Genomic DNA, 23882 nt, shown 5'->3' with positions numbered 1-23882 from the left:
ATGAAAATTGGAAGAATGAAATGTTCTAAAAAACCAAGGAGAAAGTGGTGGTAAGTAAGGTTAAGCAGTACTAAGTGCAGGAGAATCACCTAGCAGGTAGTTACAGATGTGTCAGTTAACAAGTAAAGCCCCAGCAGTTTCTAGTGGTGAGTCTAATCCTAATGGTGAGGCTAATGGTGAGTCTAACCCAGTGTTTGCAAACTTCTTCTGTAAAGAGCTAGACAGTAAATGTTTTAGGCTTTGAGAGCTAACTGCTCTCTGGGGCAACTACTCCACCCTGCCAGAACAGCAGGAAAGTAGCCACAGACAATATGTAAACGAAGCTGTGTTCCAATAAAACTTTATTTATAGAAACAGGTGCAAGCCAGATTTGAGCCAAGGGCTGCAGTTTCCCCACCCCACAGCAGTCTGTACTATTCCTCCGGGGAGGTAACTACTTTCAAATTCAGCCACTGGACACAGTAATCCCTCCTTAATCACCAGTTCTCGGTAAAACTTCTACCACTTGTATATATTTTCTTTAACTGTGAATGTACACGGATTTTGAATCACTACCATTGGGGATGTTAGAAAAAAGAGAGGCCCAGGTATTAGTAAGAGGAAAAAAAAGACAGAAAATAAAGTGTAGTGAAGTTTTTGGATTATAGTCATGAGTAAGAATTAAAAGCATAAAACAAATCCAGGACTTAAAAATGTAGGCAATAGTTTCTCTAAATTCTAGCATGGTCTGGTCTGGTATAAAGTTTCCATGGGGGGAACTACTCTGTATTATGGAGCACATTTTAAAATATGATAACTATAGGGAAATGTATCCCCAGGATTTTAATTTCAAGCATCAGTTTCTCTGGGTTTCTTGAACCACAGTGGAAGTCAAAAGTCAGCAATTTAGTCATGGGTCAGACAGGAAAAAAAACAAAGTAAAGGCTTTATTTACTATGCACAAAGACAGAACAAAACATATTTACAATTATCATGTGATTAACATAGGGGAGTCTGAAAATGCTACCACAATCAAGAAATAGTACCTGTCGCTAATTACAGATTTGTAAGAAATTATTAATATTCTCTGTACTCAATATGATTTTCTTTGTCCTTTTATTTAGAAGGGCTTTCACTGATTCACTATAATTCCCAACTTTAATCTAAATTTTCCTTTGAGTGCTAAATTCTTCAAACTTGACTATTCCTACTGGATGGATTTTTAGAGTATAATATTTACTTCTGGTAAAGAAACCACTGTATTCAAAATGCAACTCCAATAAATGGACCATCTAAAAAGATGAGTAGGAGGGATTTTTGTGGACAGTACTTCTCTACTTCCACCGTAAAGATTGTAAGAAGTTAAGTTCTGGAAAGTAATGTGGTCTTCAGGCTTACTCCCACCCTGACCTCAGTCCCTACAACCTACCAGTCCTAGAAACTGGCAACCAGGAGTCCAAAAATAATAACAGCCTTTCCCCTGGAAAAAATGGGGAAGATGCACTTGAAATGGGTTCTAAATATACAAATGGACCTACAACTGAAGGATTCTCCAGTGCCGTCAGTGTCTATTAGATATGTTCAAAGTACATAAAATCAACATATGATAGGTTTCCATCATGAGCCAGGAATAGGAAAAATTACATATGTTCTTTATGGTGATATAAAAATGAAGGCTTCCTTCAGTTACTGAACTCAGGATTTCCCAACATCTTGAGATGCGTTTCATGAGTTAGAAGGAAGGTGATTGAGACAACTTCTTCATTTTTAATAAAGGCAGAGAGGGGTTTTTTTTGGGGGGGGGGGGCTGGTGGTTTATTTTAACAATTTCCAAATCTAGAAGATATCTCATCAGAAAAAAAAAAAATTAAAACTGGTGGAGATAAAGCTAATGAACTCCAAAGGTTACTCAAATTCTATTTACACGATTTTTAACATTTCTACCTTGTCAAACGTAAAACACCTTTTTTACCCACTGTGTGGCTGGATGAAGAGAAAGTGAAAATGATTAAGTATAAATAGTACTCATTTCAATTGATTATGTCAGACTATGAACAAACTAATGGCATAGTTCTTTTATTCCTATGAAGTTGGCAAATGAATGTTTGCCACATATACTAACTGCCATGGGCCACATCAGAGGAGCAAGTTAACTTCACATTGCCATAAATCAAAAAGAGCTCACAGTTTCCACAATCTCATTCCCCTAATGGACTAATAAGGGTCTTCAAATGTCAATTTGAGAAAGTGCTCCCTTCTTTCTGGTTTCAATAAGCAAGATAAATTAACTTCTGACCATTCTTTTTAATTTCCCTTTCTTCCAAACTCTTTTCATAAATCAAACACAATGATTCTCATTAAAAGTTCAATTCTAATCTCCAAAATGGCAATACCTAAGCTAAAATTTTAAAAATAAGCCTTGAGATGAATGGCCTTGAATGATCCCATTTGGAAGAAATTAAAGAGGATGAAATCTATGAGGTGGCATGCAAAAAGCTTTAGTGACAGGGGACTAAAGACTCTCTTCATATCCATTTGTGGCAGTTGATTTCAATCATTCTTAATCCCAAAGCACTTCTGATAAACAAAAATTTTCATTTAATGCTATTTGAAATTTCAAAGTAAATGACACTAAAATTGAAAGTAATGGTCATTTTTTTAAGTGTCTGTTCAAACTGTTACGGGGGAAACTCGGTTCTTCTTGCTGACACAGTGAAGAATTACAGATCAGCAAGTCTATTAGCATGCAAGCAGGGGTTATTGGTGATACCTTCTCATGGAAGAGAACAGAGAACAGGCCTTGCAGAGGTGGGGGTGAAAAGAACAGGTTCAGGGCAGAGCAAGGAGAGGGTGGCAAGAAGCAAGGGCAAGGGTGGCAAGAGCCCAGGTGACAAGAGACAAGGTGGCAAGAGCAAGGATGGCCAGAGGCCCCAGGTCCTTCGCTCTTGATGACTTATCACAACTGGTGGGATGGGGGTGAGGGAGTTACACATTGAATAACAGGTAAAGGTGGTGTCAGCTTTCCCAGGAGGATGTGACTACCCAAACATAGGTATGTGTGGGGATTCTTTCCCAGAGAGTGAAAATGGTACAGAGAATTTCAAGGACTACTCTCCTGCCTTCTAGGGATTGAGATGTTCAGGACACGTGGTAAGATTGTTACAGAAGTTTACAGAAGCCCATTCTCAAGGATTCTCCCCTCCTCCTGTACTATCATAGTTTTGCTTGTGTTTTTCCAAATGCCTGGCAGCCTTATCCAGCCAGACTCAGAACTGCTGGGTCAATGGGAGAGACATGTCTCCCTTTTGCTTCCAGCCTCCTGTATCAACAAGTTCTTTGTTAGATTACAATGGTGAGGGCCCTGCCTTTATTTCCCCCCTGGCAGCTCATTCTTAGCTGCTACCTAACAAAACCACCTGGGTCCCTTGGACTGTTTCCTCCCCAACCCTCTGCCTGATGAAGATCTATGCTGTATGCACACGAGGAAAAAGAGCTCCACCTCTCAAGTAAGCCATGTTAAACAGCCTTAGTTCCAACTTGGAGTCTAGGACTATCACTAATTTTTTTTTAAATCTTACTAAAAACACTGTGTTAAATGAGTGTAAAGAATATTATTTATTTTAGTAACACATATGTCAGAATAACTAAAAAATCCTGAGGTAATGATGAAACCTTTACTCCAGAAATTAATAAAACATACCTCTGAGACAGAAAAAGATCAATTCTCTCTTATAGCTTCCTTTCGACCTACATGTTCATGTTTAGACCTCTTCCACATCAAATCAAGCAACTAATAACACCTCCCAAACCAACCCCAAAGGCCTCTGTCTTGTCTCCCTTCCAAGGTACCATTTGTTCTTTGTCCCTCTTATAAATATTATGCAATCTGCCTTCCATCTCCACCAAACCACTGAGATTACTTCGGTAATGAGCATCAATAACCTTCTATATGTAAAATACTTGGGTTCCCCTCTCAATTAATTGATTTCTTCTTTTATCTTGATTATTTCCTTCTTCCTAATAAGCTTATTTTGCTGTTACCTGTCTAACATTTTAATTTAATGCTTAGTTCACTGATGGTAGGTTGCCAGTCACCTTCCAATACGCATTCTCCCTTTCTTCCTTATGAGCAGAATGCCTGACCTATGTCGTGACAACAGTACGTCCAGCGAAAGGATTTCCCAGCTTTCCTCAGCAGGATGTGACTAAGGGATTAAGTTCTGGCCAATAGGAGGCAAATGGAAAAGTTATGAAAGATCATCTTAAAAGGAAGATGTGCCCTCTTGTACCCATCCTTGTACTGCCTGCTCAAAATGAAAGCTGAAATGCCAACATAATGACTGGAGCTGTAGCAAGCCTTTTGGACTAGGAAGTAAACTTCAGAATGAAAGTCCTATGTTGAATGTCAGGAGAAAGATAGGAACCTAGGTCTCTGATGACTCTGTGACCCCAATAAGCAGGAAAAAACTCACTGCCTTCTGTGTTTCTCCTCTACTCTTGCACTACTGTCACATTCACAACACTTCTGGATCCAGATACGTGGGAGCTTTTCCCACACCAAGCAATTATGTGACAACCAACGGATACCCTAGCATTTAGCTGAGTCCGTAAGACTGTCCCCACCCCACTTTAGATGCCAATCGCAAGTCCAAGTAGTCACCCGTGCAGAAGCTGATCAGCTATAAATCAGAGGGTCCCACAATCCTCACTTGGGTTCAATTAATTTGCTACAGTGGCTCACAGAAGTCAGGGAAACAGTTTACTTACTGTCTACCAGTTTATTGTAAAAGAATATGATAAAGGATACAGATTAACATCCAGATGGACAAGATGTGTAGGGCAAGATATGTGGGAAGGACTGAGAAGCTTCCGTGCCAGTCCAAGCTGCCACTCTCCCAGCACCTCCATTATGTTCAGCAACCCCAAAGCTCCCTGAATCCCATACGTTTGAGAGTTTTATGGAGGCTTCACCACGTAGGCATGATTGATCATTAACTTAATTTCCAGCTACTCTCCCCTCTCTAGAGAAGTGGGGAAGGGGAGGAGGGGACTGAAAATATCAAGCTTCTAATTTTGGCATGATCCTTCTGGTGACCAGTCTCCATCCGAGAGCCATTCAGGAGCCCATCTAGAGCTATCTTATTGAAACGAAAGATGTTCCTAGTGCTTTTACCACTTAGGAATTTGCAAGGGTCTTAGCTGCTCTGTGTCAGGAACCAGGTTTGTAATATACATATTATCTCACAAGGAGTAGGATGAGAGACTAAGCTGTCCATAACATGAAGGTCACAAAGAAATTTTAATAGCATGGGAAAATGCTTATGACCCAACATTAATAAAAATTAAAAGCATATAAAATTGAATCATATCTAAAAAAGCACTCCCCCATATCGCCCCCCCAAAAAAAGATTAAATAGAAGTACTTCAAAATGTCTCAAGGTCCTTGAGTTATAGGTAATTTCTTTCCTTGCTCCTTTATATTTCTACTTCCTCAAAGTTTGTACAATCAACATGTAATACTTTTATAATCAGAGATAAGAAGATCTAATAGTAAATGTTTGTTTTTTAATCTGAAAGTTGTGGGTTACATGGACACATTGGTCTATTCAAACATTAGATACAGAGCTATCTTATTAATGTACAATAAGCCCTTCTTAGCAATGGCACATTATTCCAATAATGTCAGATCAGAGCATGCTCACATCTGTAGAAAGAGGGCTAATGTTCAGTTTTTATAACCAAGAATGTGTAATGCAAGGAATTATTTTTGTCTTTTTTATTTTCAAAAATGAAGTTTCAAGAATATCAGTGTTATTGCTTAAACATGGCAAAGGATTAATTACTTCAATTTCCTACTAGATCTTCAATTTAGCCTAATAATGTGCTGACAAAAACACATCTAGTCACACTGTGGATAAAAGTCTACTGCCAAAGGTAGGCAGTGTTGTCTTGTACAAGATGGATTTCTCTTTTTCAAAAACAGAACTGTATGACAAATAGCTATTGCGGACGGATATTGAAGCTAACACATATTTTTTGCTGTTATCTAGAAGGAATTGCTTTTTATCCCTACATACTCCAGTACCAATATATTCCTTGTCTCATATTTGAAAAGAAACTTTCAACAAAGGATAAATACCTGGAAAAACACATCATATTTTCCAAAAGTAAAAAACAAAATATGCTGCCTTCCTCTACTTCAGGCTGCACTAGCTCACAAGTAACCTGAAACTCTTGAGACAAATTAAAATTCTTTGTTTGTAAAGTTCAAGACATTCTCTCCTCGAATGCCTTTCCTTGCTCAAATGTACTAAAAGACTAAACAAGTAACATAACAGTATGGATGTTCTACTTGAAATATCTGAAACAGTACTTTTATTTAAAAGTTTTTATTTAAATACTCAAACAATGTCAGATTATATTAGTAATATGTTTGATCATAGCTAATATAGTTAAGCAAACACATTTTATTTGTGAGTGTTAAAGAACACTCAAAAATACCAATAATATCAAATATTCAAATACTCAAAAGGAAATAACATAGCTTGAGTTAATTTCAAGAGCATTTTTTATTTAAACAGCAACTTGCTGCCACAAATCTTTTTTAAATGACAACATAAACAATACCAGAATGAAAAACATATCTCTCCCTCTCTTTCTCCCCCCTTCCCCTCTCTCTAATAATAAATAAATAAGTAAAGAAAATCTTTAAAAAAACAAAACAAAACAAAACCTGATTGGTGTGGCTCAGTGAGTTGGGCACTGTCCCACAAACTGAAAAATTGCCAGTTCCAGTCAGGGCACATGTCTGGACTGAGGGCCAGGTCCCCAGCTGGGGGCGTGCAAGAGGCAACCGATGGATGTTTCTCTCACACATCGATGTTTCTCTCCCTTGCCCTCCTCCCTTTCTTCCCCTCGAAAAATAAATAAAATCTTAAAACATATATAAAGAATGAAAAACTTAAACTTTTTTTTTCAAAAAAAGCATTTGCCCTAATCTGCAGGCAGATAGGTTTTTAAAAAAGTTTATTGATTTTAAAGAGATAGGATGGAAAAGAGAAACATCAAGAGGGGGGAGGGGCAGGGGAAAGTGGTGGTAGGAAGGCAGAGACAAAAGTAATTGGAAAAATAAATTAATTAAAAAAAAGAAAAGAAAGAAAAGAGAAACATCGATGTTAAGAAAGTAACATCAACTGGTTGCCTCCCATATGAGTCCCAACTGGGGACTGAACCCACAACCTAGGTATGTGCCCACACCAAGAATCAAATGCGCAATCTGTTGGTGTATGGGACAAAGCTCCAATTAACTGAGCCACACCAGCCATGGCTGCAGGCAGATAGTTTAAATAGCCCAAGTTACATGGACACAATAATGATATTATATGTAATAAGCTCACAGGTTAGGAAATACTGCAGAACTTCAAATTACTGCATTACTTTCAGTGAGTAAACCCAGAGTACTTACAATTGAAATGGACATGAAAAGCCTTGTAACCTCAAGAACTCACTTTGTGGAAAATTTGGCCAAAAGAGAAAAAGCAAGCTATTAAGCCACACTGCTAATGCCCACTTCTCACCTTGCACACTGACTCAGAAATACAGTCAGATAACAGTTTTAGATGTGTCTGACATTTCCTGCTCCTGCTGTTTATTCCCATCTAAATCCATTCTGATTTTTATACCGTGTTATCTCCTACTTACTGTCTCGGCAACAAGTGAAGAGAATATGGCTGAAGGTGAAGTCCAGAGACCAGGAAATTTTAGAAACCCGACAAGCACTGAACCTACCAGCTTTATAAATAATCTAAGACAGATCAGAAACCAAAGTAATGCCTATTTTGCATTCTTACATAATGTTGATGTTAATTGCCGAAAAGGGCACTGATTTAAGTTCTCCAGTATAAAATTTTTTAAAATTTAATCAGCTCTGGTGAGTTTCCACAAATTCATTCACTTAAAAAAGACATTTATCAAATACCATAAAATGTGCTGTGCTAGACATTACGTAGAACTCAGACATGAGTAAGGAATCCAAGCTGGGGAAAGAAGTTAGGATAAAACAGAAGAAATAAAGTGTTTTTATAGATATAAAACTTAGGAAGGGAGAAAGGGGCAGCTAATTGCAACTGGAAAAGGCTTTTCAAGGCAGAGGCAGTAATGAAGCTGAGCCTAGAAGGTTGCATAGAATTTCCACAAGTCGAAGACATGGAAAGAAAGGACATTCTAGACTCTGAAGCAGCAGTAAAAGACTCAGAAAAAGCGCTGGGCACATTTGCAGAAATGGCAGCACAGGCAGGGAAGCCCAGCATTCCTGGGGAATATTATGAACAGTGGCCTCTGGAAATGTACATTAGGGCCAGGGGTTAGAAATGCCAAACTTAATTCCTGGGCAAAGGAGAGAAAGGTAGGTTTGCTGGGTCAGTGATTCCCATAACTAGTCACTAAACATCAAGTCAACTAGATTGTTTAAAATTCAGATTTTCAAATTCTAGTAGAAATAGGAAATTACAATATTTTAAGCTCCTATACAGATTCTCATTTTCAGTCAGATTTGGGTACAGTGTGAAGAACTGAAGGGCAGAACCAAAGAGAACAAAAAAGGGGGAACGGCTACAAGAGAAGATGAGAGGTAGAACAGAAAATAACAGCTACTGAGGTGTGAGGTTAATGGAAAAGAAGAACCAGAAAGTTACTTTAGGTCTAAAAGACTGGGAAAGTAAGTTTACCATAAGAGGACACATAAGAAAGGCCAAATGTCTGCAAGAAAAAACATCAGATTTGGACTTTCTGAGGTTGAGTTCCTTATCAGATAGGAAGTTCGGTTCTAGAAATTCACAAAAATTAACTTCATATTTAAACATATACTATATGTGGACACCATATGTACATACACATATATATGGCAGAGAGCTGCAAACTTAAAAAGAACTCAATAAATATTTATTAAACAATAAAAATTAAATATTTTATTCAGTCTTACTTTTTTTAAACAAAAGTAGGGAGAACCCTCTACTTCATTTTATTTCCTTTTAAAGATCTCATAATTCTTACCTTTGCTGCCAAGGCTTTTAAACTGTCAAGAAATCTTTGCCAGAAGTCCTTGAAGAGTGGGCGGTCAATTTTCTTCAGGCTATCCTTGGTGCTAGCATCCACACTGACATATAGCTGGGTCACCGGTTTGAGATTCCTTGGTAAATTTAAAATTAAAAACAACCACAACAGTAAAAAAATATATTATGCCTATTTCAGACTTTTCATGATGTAAAACTTAACAATCTATAATAGATGTGGTAATTAAACATTTCACTAGGTCTAGAGGCTTCTACTTCTCCTGGAAGACTGAAACAATGATTTTAATAATGTGACAATGGGTTGTCAGTTGATTATTTTTAAAAATGACTGGGCACCATTCCTAATAATTACTTAAAATTGGCCCCTCTTCAAACACTAGGTTTTAATGGAAAATAAACAAAACAAGATCTAGCTTTAGGTCTGGCACCACCAGTCCAGCAGAATTAGGGGGAGGGATCTTGGATCTAAGTTTCCCCATAAACGCTGCCACTCAAGACTTACATAGCTGATCTCTCACAGCCATGTGAGTTCTCTGCTGATGGGTCACCACCCATCATCAATTCACTGATGGACATTTTCTAAGGCAACAATAAACAACCCAAAAAGCATAGGCCTTCTTTGAAGGGCATGGAGCCACACCGATGCCTCCCCTATGCCTCTGAGAGCAGCTAGGGGTTCAAAGCCAAGCCTGAGTAGGCAAACAATGCCCTATTCAACAAGCTTTAGGCAATGCAGAGCCAGGACAACAGCAACCCAGCACTTACAAAGGACAACCCAGAAGAAAAAGGTACGTGGTAGAGTTTTATTTTTCTTTGCCTTCTTAATCAGCTTCCATGAATACCACTCATTTTCCACTTCTCTCAAATTCACTGACTCAAATTTCATAGTCATTTTTATCTACTAGATTTCTTGCCAGTTTTAAGCCCAGGTTGTACTTTTTCCAAAACCTCTCTGTTCTCCCTTCAAATGGGCCTCATAATTCATTCTTTTCAATAAATTGAGACATAGAAAGAAGAAAATTCCCCTTTAATAATCTTCTAATTAAATCTTCCCACTATTAATTTTCTATAACTATTTCATTATTTTTATTTACCCCTAGAATGTTATTTATGAAATTTTGTTTCAAAGTCTATGCATTTTTAAAAACTGAGCATTACTGAATTTTTAAAAATTCACATGCCATAAAATTCACCATCAAAATGGTTAATGTGCTTTTTATATCTATCAGTATCAGCTTTATCAAGCTTTGAGTGTAAGATCTTAAAGAACAGGAACCATATTTCTTCTTCTTATCCAGTGATACAGGCAGAGACTGAAAGCTACTTTTTAGTTGATAATGTTGCCTTCAGCTGGCAGAACTTTTAAGGGCACATAGGCCAAACAAATTATTGTAATGATCTGGCTTAGTGACATATGGAAAAATCATAAGGGTCTAAACCCAAAGTTATTAAAAGTGGAGAAGCTCTGACAAAAGTTAAGAAAAACATGATGAAATATTGGCAGACTCTCATTGCTTTAATCCCTCTCCAATACTGAGATACAAAAGGAATCTTTAAAAGTTCAGTAAGGTGTCACTACTGAGCAAAGGGCATCAATTACTAAAAATGCAAAACAATAGCATACTGTAATGGCAGCATTCTGTCTCATCACTATTGTGCTCAGAGCCTCTTTAACAGCAAATAAGATATGATACCTTACCAGGACTTTATGCTTCACAAAACAATAAAAATAAAAAAGACTGTCTCAATGGATACTACTGGCTATCATCATCTGATACTTACAGGACTTTGTCATTAAGCTGCTGGATGGAAAACAGGAACTGTCCTGACCTTTTCACTATGTCTCCATAACTACTTAAGATTATGAACAGTAAATTTCAAAGGCCACGGTTATTTTACAAACCTCCATCATCTGCAAAAAAGGAAATGCTGGACACTGACAGTACCAATAAGAAATATTTGTCAATACTAAATGACTGAGATGTTATAATCAAGGAGTCTACTGATCTTTTGCAGGGAGCAGAGAAAGAATGGAGAAGGGGAAGCGTCCCTGGAAATTACAGGGCTCATTCAACAGCAGTAAAAGAATGCCGGAGAAATTTTCTGAGCTCAGGGATCTACTGTCTTCCTGATGCAGGCCTCTATGCCCCAGGGCAGGCAATTAGCTCCCAGCGTGTACAGAGATAGCATCAGTTTAGTTACTCCAGAACAAGAAAATGTTTTATCCTTAAAATCATCACAATAATTTCTGTGCCTGAGAATCTCACATTGCTGCTGAGAACAAATGAAAAGGAATAAACAATCTAAGCCAAACACCCAATGAAAATGCCCAAAGAATTCTGATATGATTATTGTGATGCCCCTTCATCCTGCTAGTTTTAAATCTGAGTTGAAAATGATCGTCTATAGAAATGCATTGTGCCCTAACTGGTGTGGCTCAGTGGACTGAGTACTGGCCTGCGAATCAAAGGGTTGCCAGTTGTCAGGGCCCCAGTAGGGGGCGCATGAAATGAAACCACACACTGATGTTTCTCTCCCTCTTTCTTCCTCTTCTTCCCCTCTCTAAAAATAAATAAAATCTTTAAAGAAAAAAAAAAGAAAGAAACGAAATGCATTGTAATTGCACAAAAAAATACCTCTCCCCTTTTTTCCTTTCTGTAAGGATGTAGGCCTACTAATCTCTACAGAAAGGGAAAAAGGGAGAGGGATTTGTTTGTAAGTAATCAAGAGGATTAAATAGTAAGTTTGATAATCCTATTGGGCAAAATAAATAAATAAATAGATAGATAACTGCAGTGGCCCAAACTTCCAGTACTATTAGAATCAGAAACTCTAAGACAATATGGGGCTGTCACACCAGGCTAAATAATTTAGGAGGAAAAGAGAAGGAGAATGAAGGAGGAGGAGAAAAGTATTTACCATTTACTGAATACGCATCATGTACCAAGCGTATGGTGCTGTGTTTGACCTTTCTTGTTCAGTTCACTGAATCCTCATAATAAAAATAAAACAATAAAAACTTACGCCCATTTTAGAGATGATAAAACTGAGCTTCAAAGAAGTTAAGGAACTTGTTCAAGGATCCAAAAAAAATGCATGGATAATCTTATATTTAATAATCTCAACGAGATTGAAGCCAGGAAATGACTCCAGAGCCTGTTCTCCTAGCCCGGTGACACAATGCCTCCATCAAAGTGGCCAGTTCACAGGCAGTGCAACCTGAGCCTCTTGTCACAGAAACCCAAGAACAGTATTTCAAGCCTTACAGCAGTATTCCTCTAAGTGTGCTCAGGGCCATCTGCATCAAAAGCAAATGGAAATGGAAGTTCTTAGACCTCTCTCAAGACTGAATCAGCCTCCAGGGATGGGGCCTTGGAAAGTATATCATTCTGTTTGTTTCAAGAACTTCTCAACATTGATGAAAGATTGAAGACACAAATAGATGGAAAGATATTACATGTTCATAGATCAGAAAAATTAATATATTAAAATGTCTATAATACCCCAAGTCATCCATAGATGCAATGCAATCCCTATCAAGCTTCCAATGGCACTTTTTACAGAAATATAACAATCTTAAAATTCTTATGGAACTATAAAAGATGCTGAATAGCCAAAGCAATCCTGAGAAACAGCAAAACTGGAGGTATTATATTTGATGATTTCAAACTATACTACAAAACTATGGTATTCAAAATATTCAATAGTAAGGTATTGTCATAAATATATATATATATATGCATGCCAATGGAACAGAATCAACAGTCCAAAAAAATAAACCCATCCATGTATGGTCAACTCATATTTGACAAGGGAGCCAAGAATTCTCAATGTGCAAAGGATAGTCTCTTCCATAATGATGCTGGGATAACTAAATATTCACATGAAAAAAAATGAAATTGGACCCCTGTATCACATTATTCACCGAAATTAATTCAAAATGAATTAAAAACTTTGTAAGACCTGAAACTGTAAAAGCCCTAGAAGAAAACACAGGGAAAAGCTCTTTGATATTTTGGTCTTGCCAACAATTTTGGATATGACACTAAAAGTGCAAGCAACAAAAGCAAAAATAAACAAGTGGGACTACATCGGACTAAAAAACTTCTGTCCAGCAAAATAAATGATCAATAAAATGAAAAGGAAATCTACAGAATTGAAAAAAAAAATACCTGCAAATCAATATCCAAAATCTACAAGATCATCAAAAAATTAAAAATAGAACTACCATATGATCCAGCAATCCCACTTTTGGGTATATATCTGAAGGGAATGAAATCAGTATCTTCAAGAGATACATGCACCCCAATATTTAATGCAGCATTATTCACAACAGCCAAGACATGGAAACAACCTAAGTGTCTGCCCACAGATTCAAGCAGCCTATCTTCATAAACTGGACCACTCACCTGATTTCCACAGGGAATTGGGCATTTGTGACCAGGAAACTGGAGATTTTACACTCATGGAGTAGCTCCAAAAACCTGTTAATTTCTGGATACATGATGGGTTCTCCCACAAGGGATAATGCACAGTGCTTTACCATCATTCCTTCTTTAAATCGCTCTTCTTTGACACCTGGTACTCCTAGAGAACACAGTGAAAACAATCAAGCTCAATAAGGCATGGATAGAGGATAACTCCTTTTATTTTTCTTAATTAAAAATTTTATATTCTTCTTAACAGTTCTTTGATTTTAGAGGGCAAATTTATATTTGATACTAGCCAAATAATAGAAAATGAGGGCCAGAGGGGGAAAAAAATGTAGAATTACTCAAACAAAAACCAATCAGCATTCTTGGTTTTAGTACTAATTAAACCACATCAATACAAGCAGGCAAAACTAACTTTATTCACTAATTATTTGCAACACAATTTGCTTAAGTCTGCATTCTTTCATGTTGGTCTAAGTAAATGAACTCAATATATGAGGGTGGATCCAAAAATACCCCCAGAATTTATTTTTTTAAATGTATTTATTCTTACATGATTAAATTTCAGTCACATCCAAGTCACTCTCCTTTTGATGCAATACTCCTATCAAGACATTTTTTCCATTGCTCAAATTTGTTTTTGAACTTGTCAAGTTTGATACCTTTTAGTGCTTCTGCCATTTTTTGTTTCACCTCTTCCACATCAGCAAAATGTTTCCCTTTGAGGACTTTTTTCATCACAAGAAACAACAAAAAAAAATTGCTTTGGGAAATATTGGGTGAATAGGGAGGGTGGTGCACAGGGGTCATGCCGATTTGGGGAAAAGAAAAGACCGCTGAACATTCAGCACAGCGTGGGGCAGATGCACTCGTAAATCATCCATCATGAAACAGGCAAAGGCATTGAAAGAGTCTTCAAAAAAAATTCACTGAAGCCAATTGCAGCCTCTGACTGGTACAGATGGGTTCCTAGAACACTCACCTAGTGGGGGAAGCTTGTCCTACAAAGGGTCTGCCCTCCAGAAGATAATTCCCCTTTGTCGGGGGATACCCTCTCATATCTACATAAGGAGAAGCCTCGGCTAGACCATTCACTCCCCCCTTCATTTGTCAAGTAGTGTTTTGAATTGAGAAACTACACATAATTGACCCAAAAGTAAAGAGGAGAGAAAAAGAAGAAACCTGCAGTTCTCACGTTTGGCTTCACAGTGGAATTACCTTGAGCGTGTCAAAAACTCCTGCCGCCAAGGCACACCGCCCAAGATTCTGTTAATTGGAGTGGGTGCCAGCTGGGGCAATGAGAGCTTTAAATTTTCCTCAGGTGATTCTAAAATGCAGCCAAGGTTGAAAACCACTGCATAAACTTTCAGGTCCACAGACCCGTCTGCACATTGGAATCACTTGGGAATGTTACACCTTGCAGACTCCAGCCTGTAGAGCAGGATTAAATCACAATTTCTGGGGAGGAGCACAGGCATCAGTTTTTTAAGCCCTCCAGGAGATTCCGACAAGCAAAAACATGTGGGAACCACTGGTTTTCAACTCTACTCAGTCACTGAAATTACAAGAGAACTTTAAAAAATCCTACTGTCCAGGAGGAACTCAGGCATTTGTATTGTTTTTCTTTCTCTCTTTAAAATTTAATCTCTATTGTATTTTTTCTATTACCATTTAGTCCCCTTATACACCCTCCCCCCAGCAATCCCCACACTGTTGGCCATGTGCAGGAGTCCTTTTCCTTTTTGCTCAGTCCCTCCACGCCCTAATCGCTCCGCAGCTGCCATCCTGCTCTCCATCTATGAGCCTATCCCCATTTCCCTTGTTCGTTTCCAAGTGATTCCAATGTACAGTGTGGATGGAAAAGTACTGCTCTGGATTTAATGTAGAAGGCATTCATGAAAATCCCTCGATCTAACACGGAATGTGAAAAATTTGGAAAGAGTGTAAAATAAGATGTATCAATAGCTCCTTTATTTCAGCTACATCTATCAACTATCTGTAGGTTCCTTTTGAAGACTGCATCTTCTCTAGAGAACACAGATTCCTCATGGAGGTAGGGTAGGCAGGCATGTTCATACCCCCTCTCAGGCACTTACTAGCCATCCATCTTTTTTTGTTTGTTTGTTTTTAACTATAAACAGTACCTACCTCAGTAATTTTTTTTTTTAGGACTAAATGAAATAATGCACGTAAAGGCTTAAGCAGAGTGCCTGGCACACAATAAACAGTTACTTAGGATTTGTTATTATCATCACCTTTATCCTGGCTTCTTAAAGTAATTAAACACTAGTCACCACTATCACCTTAACAACAAACCTGGAGAAAATAAATGAGTTTTCACCTCTCATTTGTGCCTTAGTTTCCAGGAAGTAATTTTATTTTATACACATACACATGCCCTACATGGAAACTTGCAAGTGCAAGTAAATACCCAAGAGGGTAAACCAACAGAATACAGGCTAGAACAGTACAAAAGTGGCAGGTGATCTCTTCTTTTGTGACTCTCAAACTGCAGTTCTAGGAATGTATTTCAATTCAGTATTTTTGAATGCGTAATTTAAAGTTATTGAAATCTAAGATCTTAACTCAAATGAATAAGGATTCTAAATAAAATTTGATCCTTACCTCACCATGTTTGCCAAGACAACTAAGAATTAAGCATAAAATTTCTTTTCTGTTAAAAAAAAAATACCATTAACTTCAACCCCCCCATGAGCAGATGAGTAGAAGGACAGACTTAACCTGAAATGCAAAATTAACCAAAAGCTCAGAAAGCAGAATAACTAGCTAGGCTCTAATCACTGGTAGGCAGATTACCAGGTCCAAAATCTGGCTCTTTTGTGTCCTTGGTCAGGCCACTCACTCTTCTCCACACCCTTTCCCTGATCTATAAGAAGAGGGTTACACACACAAATATAACTAATATAAGAATTCAATGATATAAGCCACATGAAAAACATGAAATCCCTAGTGTGGGGCTAGACCCAAACCATACTCATTGAAAAAGTGTTGGCTGCAAATATTCTTATACTACTACTATTACTACTACTAGTAACAAATTTTGTGAATTGAACAGAGAAATTCAATTGTTTTAAATAAAATGGTAATTCCATCCAATTTACCACATATTTCTTGATCATCTACTATGTGCCAAGCACTGTTCTGGGCAAGTTTTCTATCAGTAAATAAAAATGGAAAAAAAAATAACCCTCTGCCTTTGTGAGGTTTATATTATTGCATGTGAGAGACAAAGAATAAACATTAAACATAATGAATCAGCAAATTCTATAGCAGAGAGATTCAATAATTTTTTTTTTATTGATCTGACCAGCATGACTCAGTTGAGCATCATTCCACAAAGCAGAAAAAAGGTCACCAGTTCGATTCCCAGTCAGGGCACACGCCTGGGTGGTGGGCCCAGTCCCCAGCTGAGGCACGTGCAAAAGGAAACCGATCAATATTTTTCTCTCATATCAATGTTTCTCTCCCTCTCTTTATCCCTCCCTTCCCCTCTCTCTAAAAGCAAAAAAATAAAATCTTTAAAAAAATTAAGATATAATTGACATATAACATTATATGAGTTACAGGTGTACAACATAATGATTTGATATTTGTATTATTGTGAAATGATCAGCACAGTAGGTCTGAATTAACACTCATCACCGCACATTGTTACAATTTCATTTCTTGTGATAAGAACTTTTAAGACCTCATTCCTTGCTTTTTTTTTGCAGGCAGCCATGAAGATGATAGATATTCAGACTGCATGTGTGTACCAAAAGCAGCCCCCCATCTTTCAAAATAAGAAGGGGGTCCTGCTTGGAGAAACTGGCAGAGAAGCTACTGCAATACTACAAGAACATCAGTCTGGGTTCCCAGGTGCCCAGCGAGGCCACTTAGGGCACCTACATTGACAAGAAACATCCCTTTACTGTTTACATCTTCATCTGAGGGTGCATCTGTCTGGTGTGGTGACAAGATGAAGATGCAGAGGACCACTGTCATCTGCTGACCTACCTCCAGTACATCCCAACTGCTTTGAGAAGCACCACAAGAATATGTCAGTGCACCTGTCCTTCTCCTTCAGAGGCGTCCAGATCAGTGACACTGTCACAGTGGGTCAGTCCTGGCCCCTGAGCAAGACTGTGAACTTCAATGTGCTCATGGTCACCATGGCTGGTGGCACCAAGAAGCAGTTCCAGAAGTTCTCAGACAAGATACCTGCCCACTCCCCCAAAGAAAATAATCTTATCCATCACAGTCCAGGCTCCTGGGGTCTGACCTTACCAGAGGGAGGTATTGTCCCTGGCAATGAGCAGGATTAATGAGAAAGATGGGGTTCCTTTTTACTCTTTGGGGCATAAGAACAGGAATGGGGGCCAAATACTACCTCTGCCCTCTCATCTCTGGGTGAAGCCAACCTGTTTTGCCTAAAGATGCTGCCCCTCTTAAAAAAAAGTATCCTATTTTAACGACTTTCAAATATACAATACAGTATTAACTATAGTTGCCATGCCGTACATTATATCCCCATGACTTATTTATTTTATAAATGGGACTTTGTACTTTTTGACCCTGTTCATCCATTTTACCTACGATTCATAATACAGTAGCCATCAGCTACTCTTAGCACTTGAAATGTGACTGGTATGGCTGAAAAACTGATTTTTTGTTTTTTTAATTTTTATAATAAAATTTAGAGGGCCTGGGGGTAACAGGTAATGGGGTTGGTGATAAATATTATGTGTTCAATTTTAGACATGTGAAGTTTGATATATCTGTTAGATATCTGGATGTGTCCAACATTCAAGTTTGGATTCAGGAAGAAATGACTGGGTGGCTATAAACATTTTGGCAAATGAATAAATAGTATTTCCATTCCTGGGCCAAACAAGTTTATCAAGGCAATAAGAGTAGCATCCTAGGATACTCTCATATCTAGGGAAAAGAAGAGGGGCCAGCAAAAAACATTGCCAAAGAGCAGCCAGGGAAGAATGAGGAAAATTTAAAAGCAAATAAATAAAATTCTATATTTTCTGAAACTACAACTAAAAATATCAAACCTGTCCATTTAGACAACTTAAAAACAAACAACAAAGCAAGACCAAAATAAAAAGCCCTGTGGGGAGTGATGGCAGCAGCACGGTGGCATGAAAAATCTAAGGTCTTAACTCAAGTGAATAAAGGTGTCTCCCCTTTAAAGTTGCGACAAGTTTGATAGCTATAATTCAACAAAGGATTCTTTGCTCAGCACACAAACACATCTGAAACATCAAGCACTGAGACATCTGAAGGTGAATTTATGTGAGCAAACAGTGCAGGGAGGAGAGAGAGAGAGACTGAAGTCACCTGCAGTTGAGCAATCTCCACAGCCCCAAATGTTCTACACCACTGAAGGGCTGAAGCGCAACCCCCACTAGGCAAATGAGAGAGTTAGAGAGAGCAATTGTGCCTGGGTGGCTTGCCCACACTGAAGCTGGGCACAGGGTCACGGGCAGAGCAGCAGTACATTCCACAGCCCGCCAGCACCAAAGAATTCCGCAAAGATCTGGGAACCCACCCACTCCATCCCCCTGTGGCCCACTGGCAGTAAAATCCTCATTCGGCAGGTTGCAAAAGAACTGAAAAAAACATACTAGTCAAGTGGTCTGTACTCATTGAAGCTAAACCCACTGGAGAGAACAGAGCTGCAGAAGTGTGAACCCACGGCCCCCTGCCAACTCCTCTGCAACCCCTCATGGCACAACCTAGTGGAGGGCAGCAGGGTCAACTCAGACACAGCAGCTGTCCTGGCAACTTCTGGCTACAGGAAGGCAACACCAGGAATATACGAGAAACCCAGAGCCCACCACTTCCATCCACATAAGTGGTGCTTGAAGACAGAGGTGACCAGGTCTAAGGGAATGCCCACCTCCTTGGGGAATGCGGTACATTTTCCACAGCTAAGGTGACACCACCCCACTAAGATCCCAAAATTCCCAACAGTGCCGGTAAAAGGAAATGAAAATTTGTGCTTCAGCCTTCAGCATCACCTACTGAAAAGTAAAAGAAAGTCTTCTACATATCAACCTGCTGAACATTAAGGTGTCAAATACACTTTCTAAAAGTTTTCATCCACTATATGCCCAGGCAGAGAAATAATCCATCAAGCACAATTAATAACCAAGGTAACAAAGGACTTCAGACAAAAATGTCTCCAGAAAACAAATTTAAAAACATAAAGGACTCTGATTGAAATGACAGAGAATTCAAGATTGCAGTTCTGAAAAAACTCAGTAAGATAAAACTCAGAAAAACAATTCAACAAGATCAGAAAGAAAACCAACGATCAAAAGGAGGATTTCACCAAAGAGATTAAAACTATAAAAAAAGAACCAAACAGAAATTATGGAGGTAAAGAACACAGTAAATGAGATAAAGGGGGAACTAGCAAGCTTACAGAATACAGCAGATCAGATCGAGGTAAGAATAGTGACAACAGAAGATAGAAATCTAGCAATGACTCAGGTGGAAGAAGAGAATTGTATTAAAAAAATAAATAACAATTGACTTCTGGTCAAGATAGGAGCATAGGCAGACATGGCTCACCTCTTCACACAACCACATCAAAATTACAACTAAAATATAGAACAACCATCACTCAGAACCATCAGAAATTCAGTTAAATGTAAGTCTGACAACTACAGAATTAAAGAAACCACATCCATCCAAAGTGGCAGGAGGGCCGTGGACACAGAATGGGCAGCTCCTACACCCATGTGTGGTGGATAAAAATTTAGGAGGGAGGAATATTATTCAGGATCAAGGAGTCCCAGCCCCACATAAGGCCCCCCAGCCCAGGGTTCCAGTCCCTACAACTCCTGGGTGCAAAAACCAGTGAGGACTCAGTCAGTGGAATAAATTGCTAAAGCTCTAAGCAGTTCTTCTTAAAGAACCCATACATGGACTCACCTACTCAGACTCACTCCCTCTGAGCTCCAGCTCCAGGACGGCAGCTTGAAGGTCACAGCTTAATGCACTAATAGAGGCTGAAATGTCTGACATCAGGGCTAGCAGAGGCCACTGTCCCTTTTCTGAGCCCTTCCCCTGCAGGCTGGTGCCATATCCGGGACTCCATCAACCTGGCTAATACTGTTTGACCCACTTGGAGATCCCAACACTCTGCCCCACACAACTGGCTGGCCCAGCCAAACTGATTTTCCATATGAATGGCTGGTCTTGGCTCATACTGTACAACTTCCTAGATCCTATAACAAAGCAACAGCTGTCCTCAGTGAGCCCAGGCCTGGCACTAGCAGCAGCCAGCATAAATTTACAGCTTGGCTTCCCCTGGGAACCTCCAAACCCAACACAAGTAGCAGATATCTCAGAATGCTCTATGGCTCAAGCAGGGTGGCACCCAGGTGGGGGCTGACCTTGGCGTGCACCACCCAGGAAATCCCAGGAGCCTGTACAACCAGTGGACAGCAACAGACCATATCGGTGCACAACCACCCTGCCCCTGTAAGCTGATCCTCCATGGAGGGTGGAGGTTGGTGGTCAGTGATCACAGGCAGTCCTTGCCGCTGACTTGCCTAGGTAAATCTCTCCCACTGACCTGCCAACAGCAACCAAGGCTCAACTATAAGAGGAGGGTGTATTTAGCCCACACAAAAGGCGCAGCGGGAGCGCCCAGCTTGACTGAGAGGGCAGGCTGTGCCACTGAACCCTACAGGACACCTACTACATTAGGCCACACTACCAAGACATGGATTCCTAGCAGCTCTATCTAATACATAGAAACAAACACAGGGAGGCTGCCAAAATGAGGAGACAAAGATACATGGCCCAAATGAAAGAACAAATCAAAATTCCAGAAAAAGAGCTAAACAAAACGGAGATAAGCAATCTATCAGAAGCAGAGTTCAAAACACTGGTTATAACGTTGCTCAAGGATCTCAGTGAGCATATAAAAGATCCAGTTAGAAAAGTAGGATACACTAATCGAAATAAAGAACAATTTACAGGGAAACAATAGCAGAGTAGATGAAGCCGAGAATCAAATTAATGATTTGGAACAAAAGGAAGAAAAGAACAGCCAATCAGAATAACAAGAAGAAAAAAGAATCCCAAAAAATGAGGATAGTATATGCAGCCTCTGGGACCACTTCAAGAGCTTCAACATTCACATCATAGGGGTGCCAGAAGGAAAAAAGGAAGAGCAAGAAATTAAAGATCTATTTGAAAAAATAATGAAAGAAAACTTCCCTAATTAAGTGAAGGAAATATAAACGTAAGTCCAGGAAGCACAAAGAGTCCCAAACAAGATGCATGCAAAGGCCCATTTACACTTGTAACAAAAACAATCCCATCTACGAATAAACTAAAAGAAAGTAAAGGACCTGTACACTAAAAAAGTACAAGAGGTTGGAAAAAATCAAAGAAGATACAAAGAAATGGAGAGATATTCTGTGTTCAATGACTGGAAAGAACTAACATTGCTTAAATTGCCATATTACCTAAAGTAATCTACAAATTTAAGCATTCCCCATCAAAATCTGAATGGTATTTTTCAAAGAAATACAGCAAAAAAAATCATCAAATTTGTATGGAACCACAAAAGACAAAATAGTCAAAGCAATTTTGAGGGGTACCATCACACTCCCTGACTTCTAATTACACTACAAAGTTACAATAGCCAAAGTAGTATCACATTGGCAGAAAAACACAGAGGAATGAAACAAAACTGAGAGCCCAGAAATTAACTCACATATTTATGGGCAACTAATTTTTGACAAAGGGGCCAAAAACATACAATGGAGAAAAAAAAGCCTCTTCAGTAAATGGTGTTGAGAAAATTGGAAAGCCATATTCAAAAGACTGAAACTAGACTGCTATTTGACACTATACACAAAAATTAACTCGAAATGGATCAAACACCTAAATATTAAGACCTGAAACAATAAAATACATAGAAGAAAACATAGCTGCTGAACTTTTAGACCTTGGTCTCAGAGAAGATTGTATAAATTTGACACCAAAAGCAAGGAAGTAAAAGGAAAATAAATGAATGGAAGTATATCTAACTAAAAAGCTTCTGCAAAAGAAAGAAGCCATCAACAAAACAAAAAGGGAACCAAGCAAATGGGAGAAAATATTTGCAAACAATACCTCCTATTAAGGGCTGGCTAATATCCAAATTATATAAAGAACTCAGACAACTCAAAGACAAAACCCAATCCAGTTTTCAAAATGGGCAGAGGTCCTAAAGAAACACTTTTCCCAAGATGACACACAAATGTCCAACAGATATATGAAAAGATGCTCAGCTTTACCAACTGTAAGGAAAACGCAAATCAAAACCACAATGAGGTATCACTTCACACCTGTTAGATTAGCTATTATCAATAAGACAAAAAATAACAAGTCCTGGTGGGAGTGTAAATTGTTTCAGCCACTATGAAAAAGAATATGGAGGGTCCTCAAAAAATTAAGAATAGAGCTAACATATGACCCAGCAAAATGTCTTCTGGGTGTATAAACGAAAAATTTGAAAACATTTATTTGTTCACATACAAGTACCCCTATGTTCATTGCAGCATTATTCACAGTAGCTGAGACATGGAAACATCCTAAGCGTCCTTTGATGGATGACTGGGTAAAGATATATACAATAGAATACAACTCAGTTATAAGAAAGGATGAAATACTGCCACTTGAGACAACATAGATAGGTCTCGAGAGTATCATGGTAAGGGAATTAAGTCAGATGGAAAAGGATAAGGGCCATCTGATTTCACTCATATGTGGGATATAAAACAGAAAGCAACAGAAGGACAAAGAAAACAAATTCAGTGTTTTCACACACAATGGTATGGTGGTTACCAGAGGAGGAGTGGAGTGGTGGGAAACTGAGGAAGGTAAAAAGGGTCAAATATATGGTGATGGAGGACTAGATTTTGGGTAGTGAACACATAATGCAATATACAGATAATGTATTATTGAATTGTACACTTGGAACTTATATAATGTCATTAACCAATGTCACCCTAATTAATTTAAAAAGAACCCATGATGAAATATTCATGTTAAGTGAATTAAATAAAAACATATAATTTCATTTTTAAAAACTCTATGGCTAAACTTTTTAAAGTGATGAATCAGGGATTTAACAGTATTTTTTCCTGAAAAGGCTTTATGATGCACAAAGTGGGAAAGAGGCTAATTTTCTCAAAAGTAAGGCCTTGAGAATACTTAAAAACTTGATTCTCTCATTCAAAAAAGCACAATTCATTTTATGCTAAACACCAGAGGCTATTACAGTGTTCCTCGCAAAAACAAGGCCCTCAGGAACTCAACCTCATGCCTTCCTTCACAGTCCTCAAAGAAATGTGTCAGAAAATAAGACATCCTCCAAATT

General features: G+C 38.5%; 1 protein-coding gene and 1 pseudogene across 2 annotated transcripts in view; one reads left to right on the top strand and one right to left on the bottom strand.

The window, feature by feature from the left end:
• Positions 1-23882, bottom strand: part of LOC129083751 (S-adenosyl-L-methionine-dependent tRNA 4-demethylwyosine synthase TYW1) — a 177849-nt gene that overhangs the window by 48708 nt on the left and 105259 nt on the right. For both annotated transcript variants that reach the window (XM_054589685.1, XM_054589687.1), the window contains exons 12-13: positions 13460-13637; positions 9031-9166 (exon numbers count right to left, since the gene is read on the bottom strand). In XM_054589685.1, the coding sequence (XP_054445660.1) occupies positions 9031-9166; positions 13460-13637 (314 nt within the window). The remainder of the gene's footprint in view (positions 1-9030; positions 9167-13459; positions 13638-23882) is intronic.
• On the top strand, positions 17230-17808 carry LOC129083263 (40S ribosomal protein S11-like; annotated as a pseudogene).

This window comes from Pteronotus mesoamericanus, unplaced genomic scaffold (genome assembly GCF_021234165.1).
Source record: "Pteronotus mesoamericanus isolate MK-2021 breed Mesoamerican mustached bat unplaced genomic scaffold, CSHL_Meso_final scaffold_167, whole genome shotgun sequence".
Classification (NCBI taxonomy): Eukaryota; Metazoa; Chordata; class Mammalia; order Chiroptera; family Mormoopidae; genus Pteronotus; species Pteronotus mesoamericanus.
The sequence above is the reverse complement of the archived record's forward strand: the minus strand, read 5'-3'. Positions and strand labels throughout refer to the sequence as shown.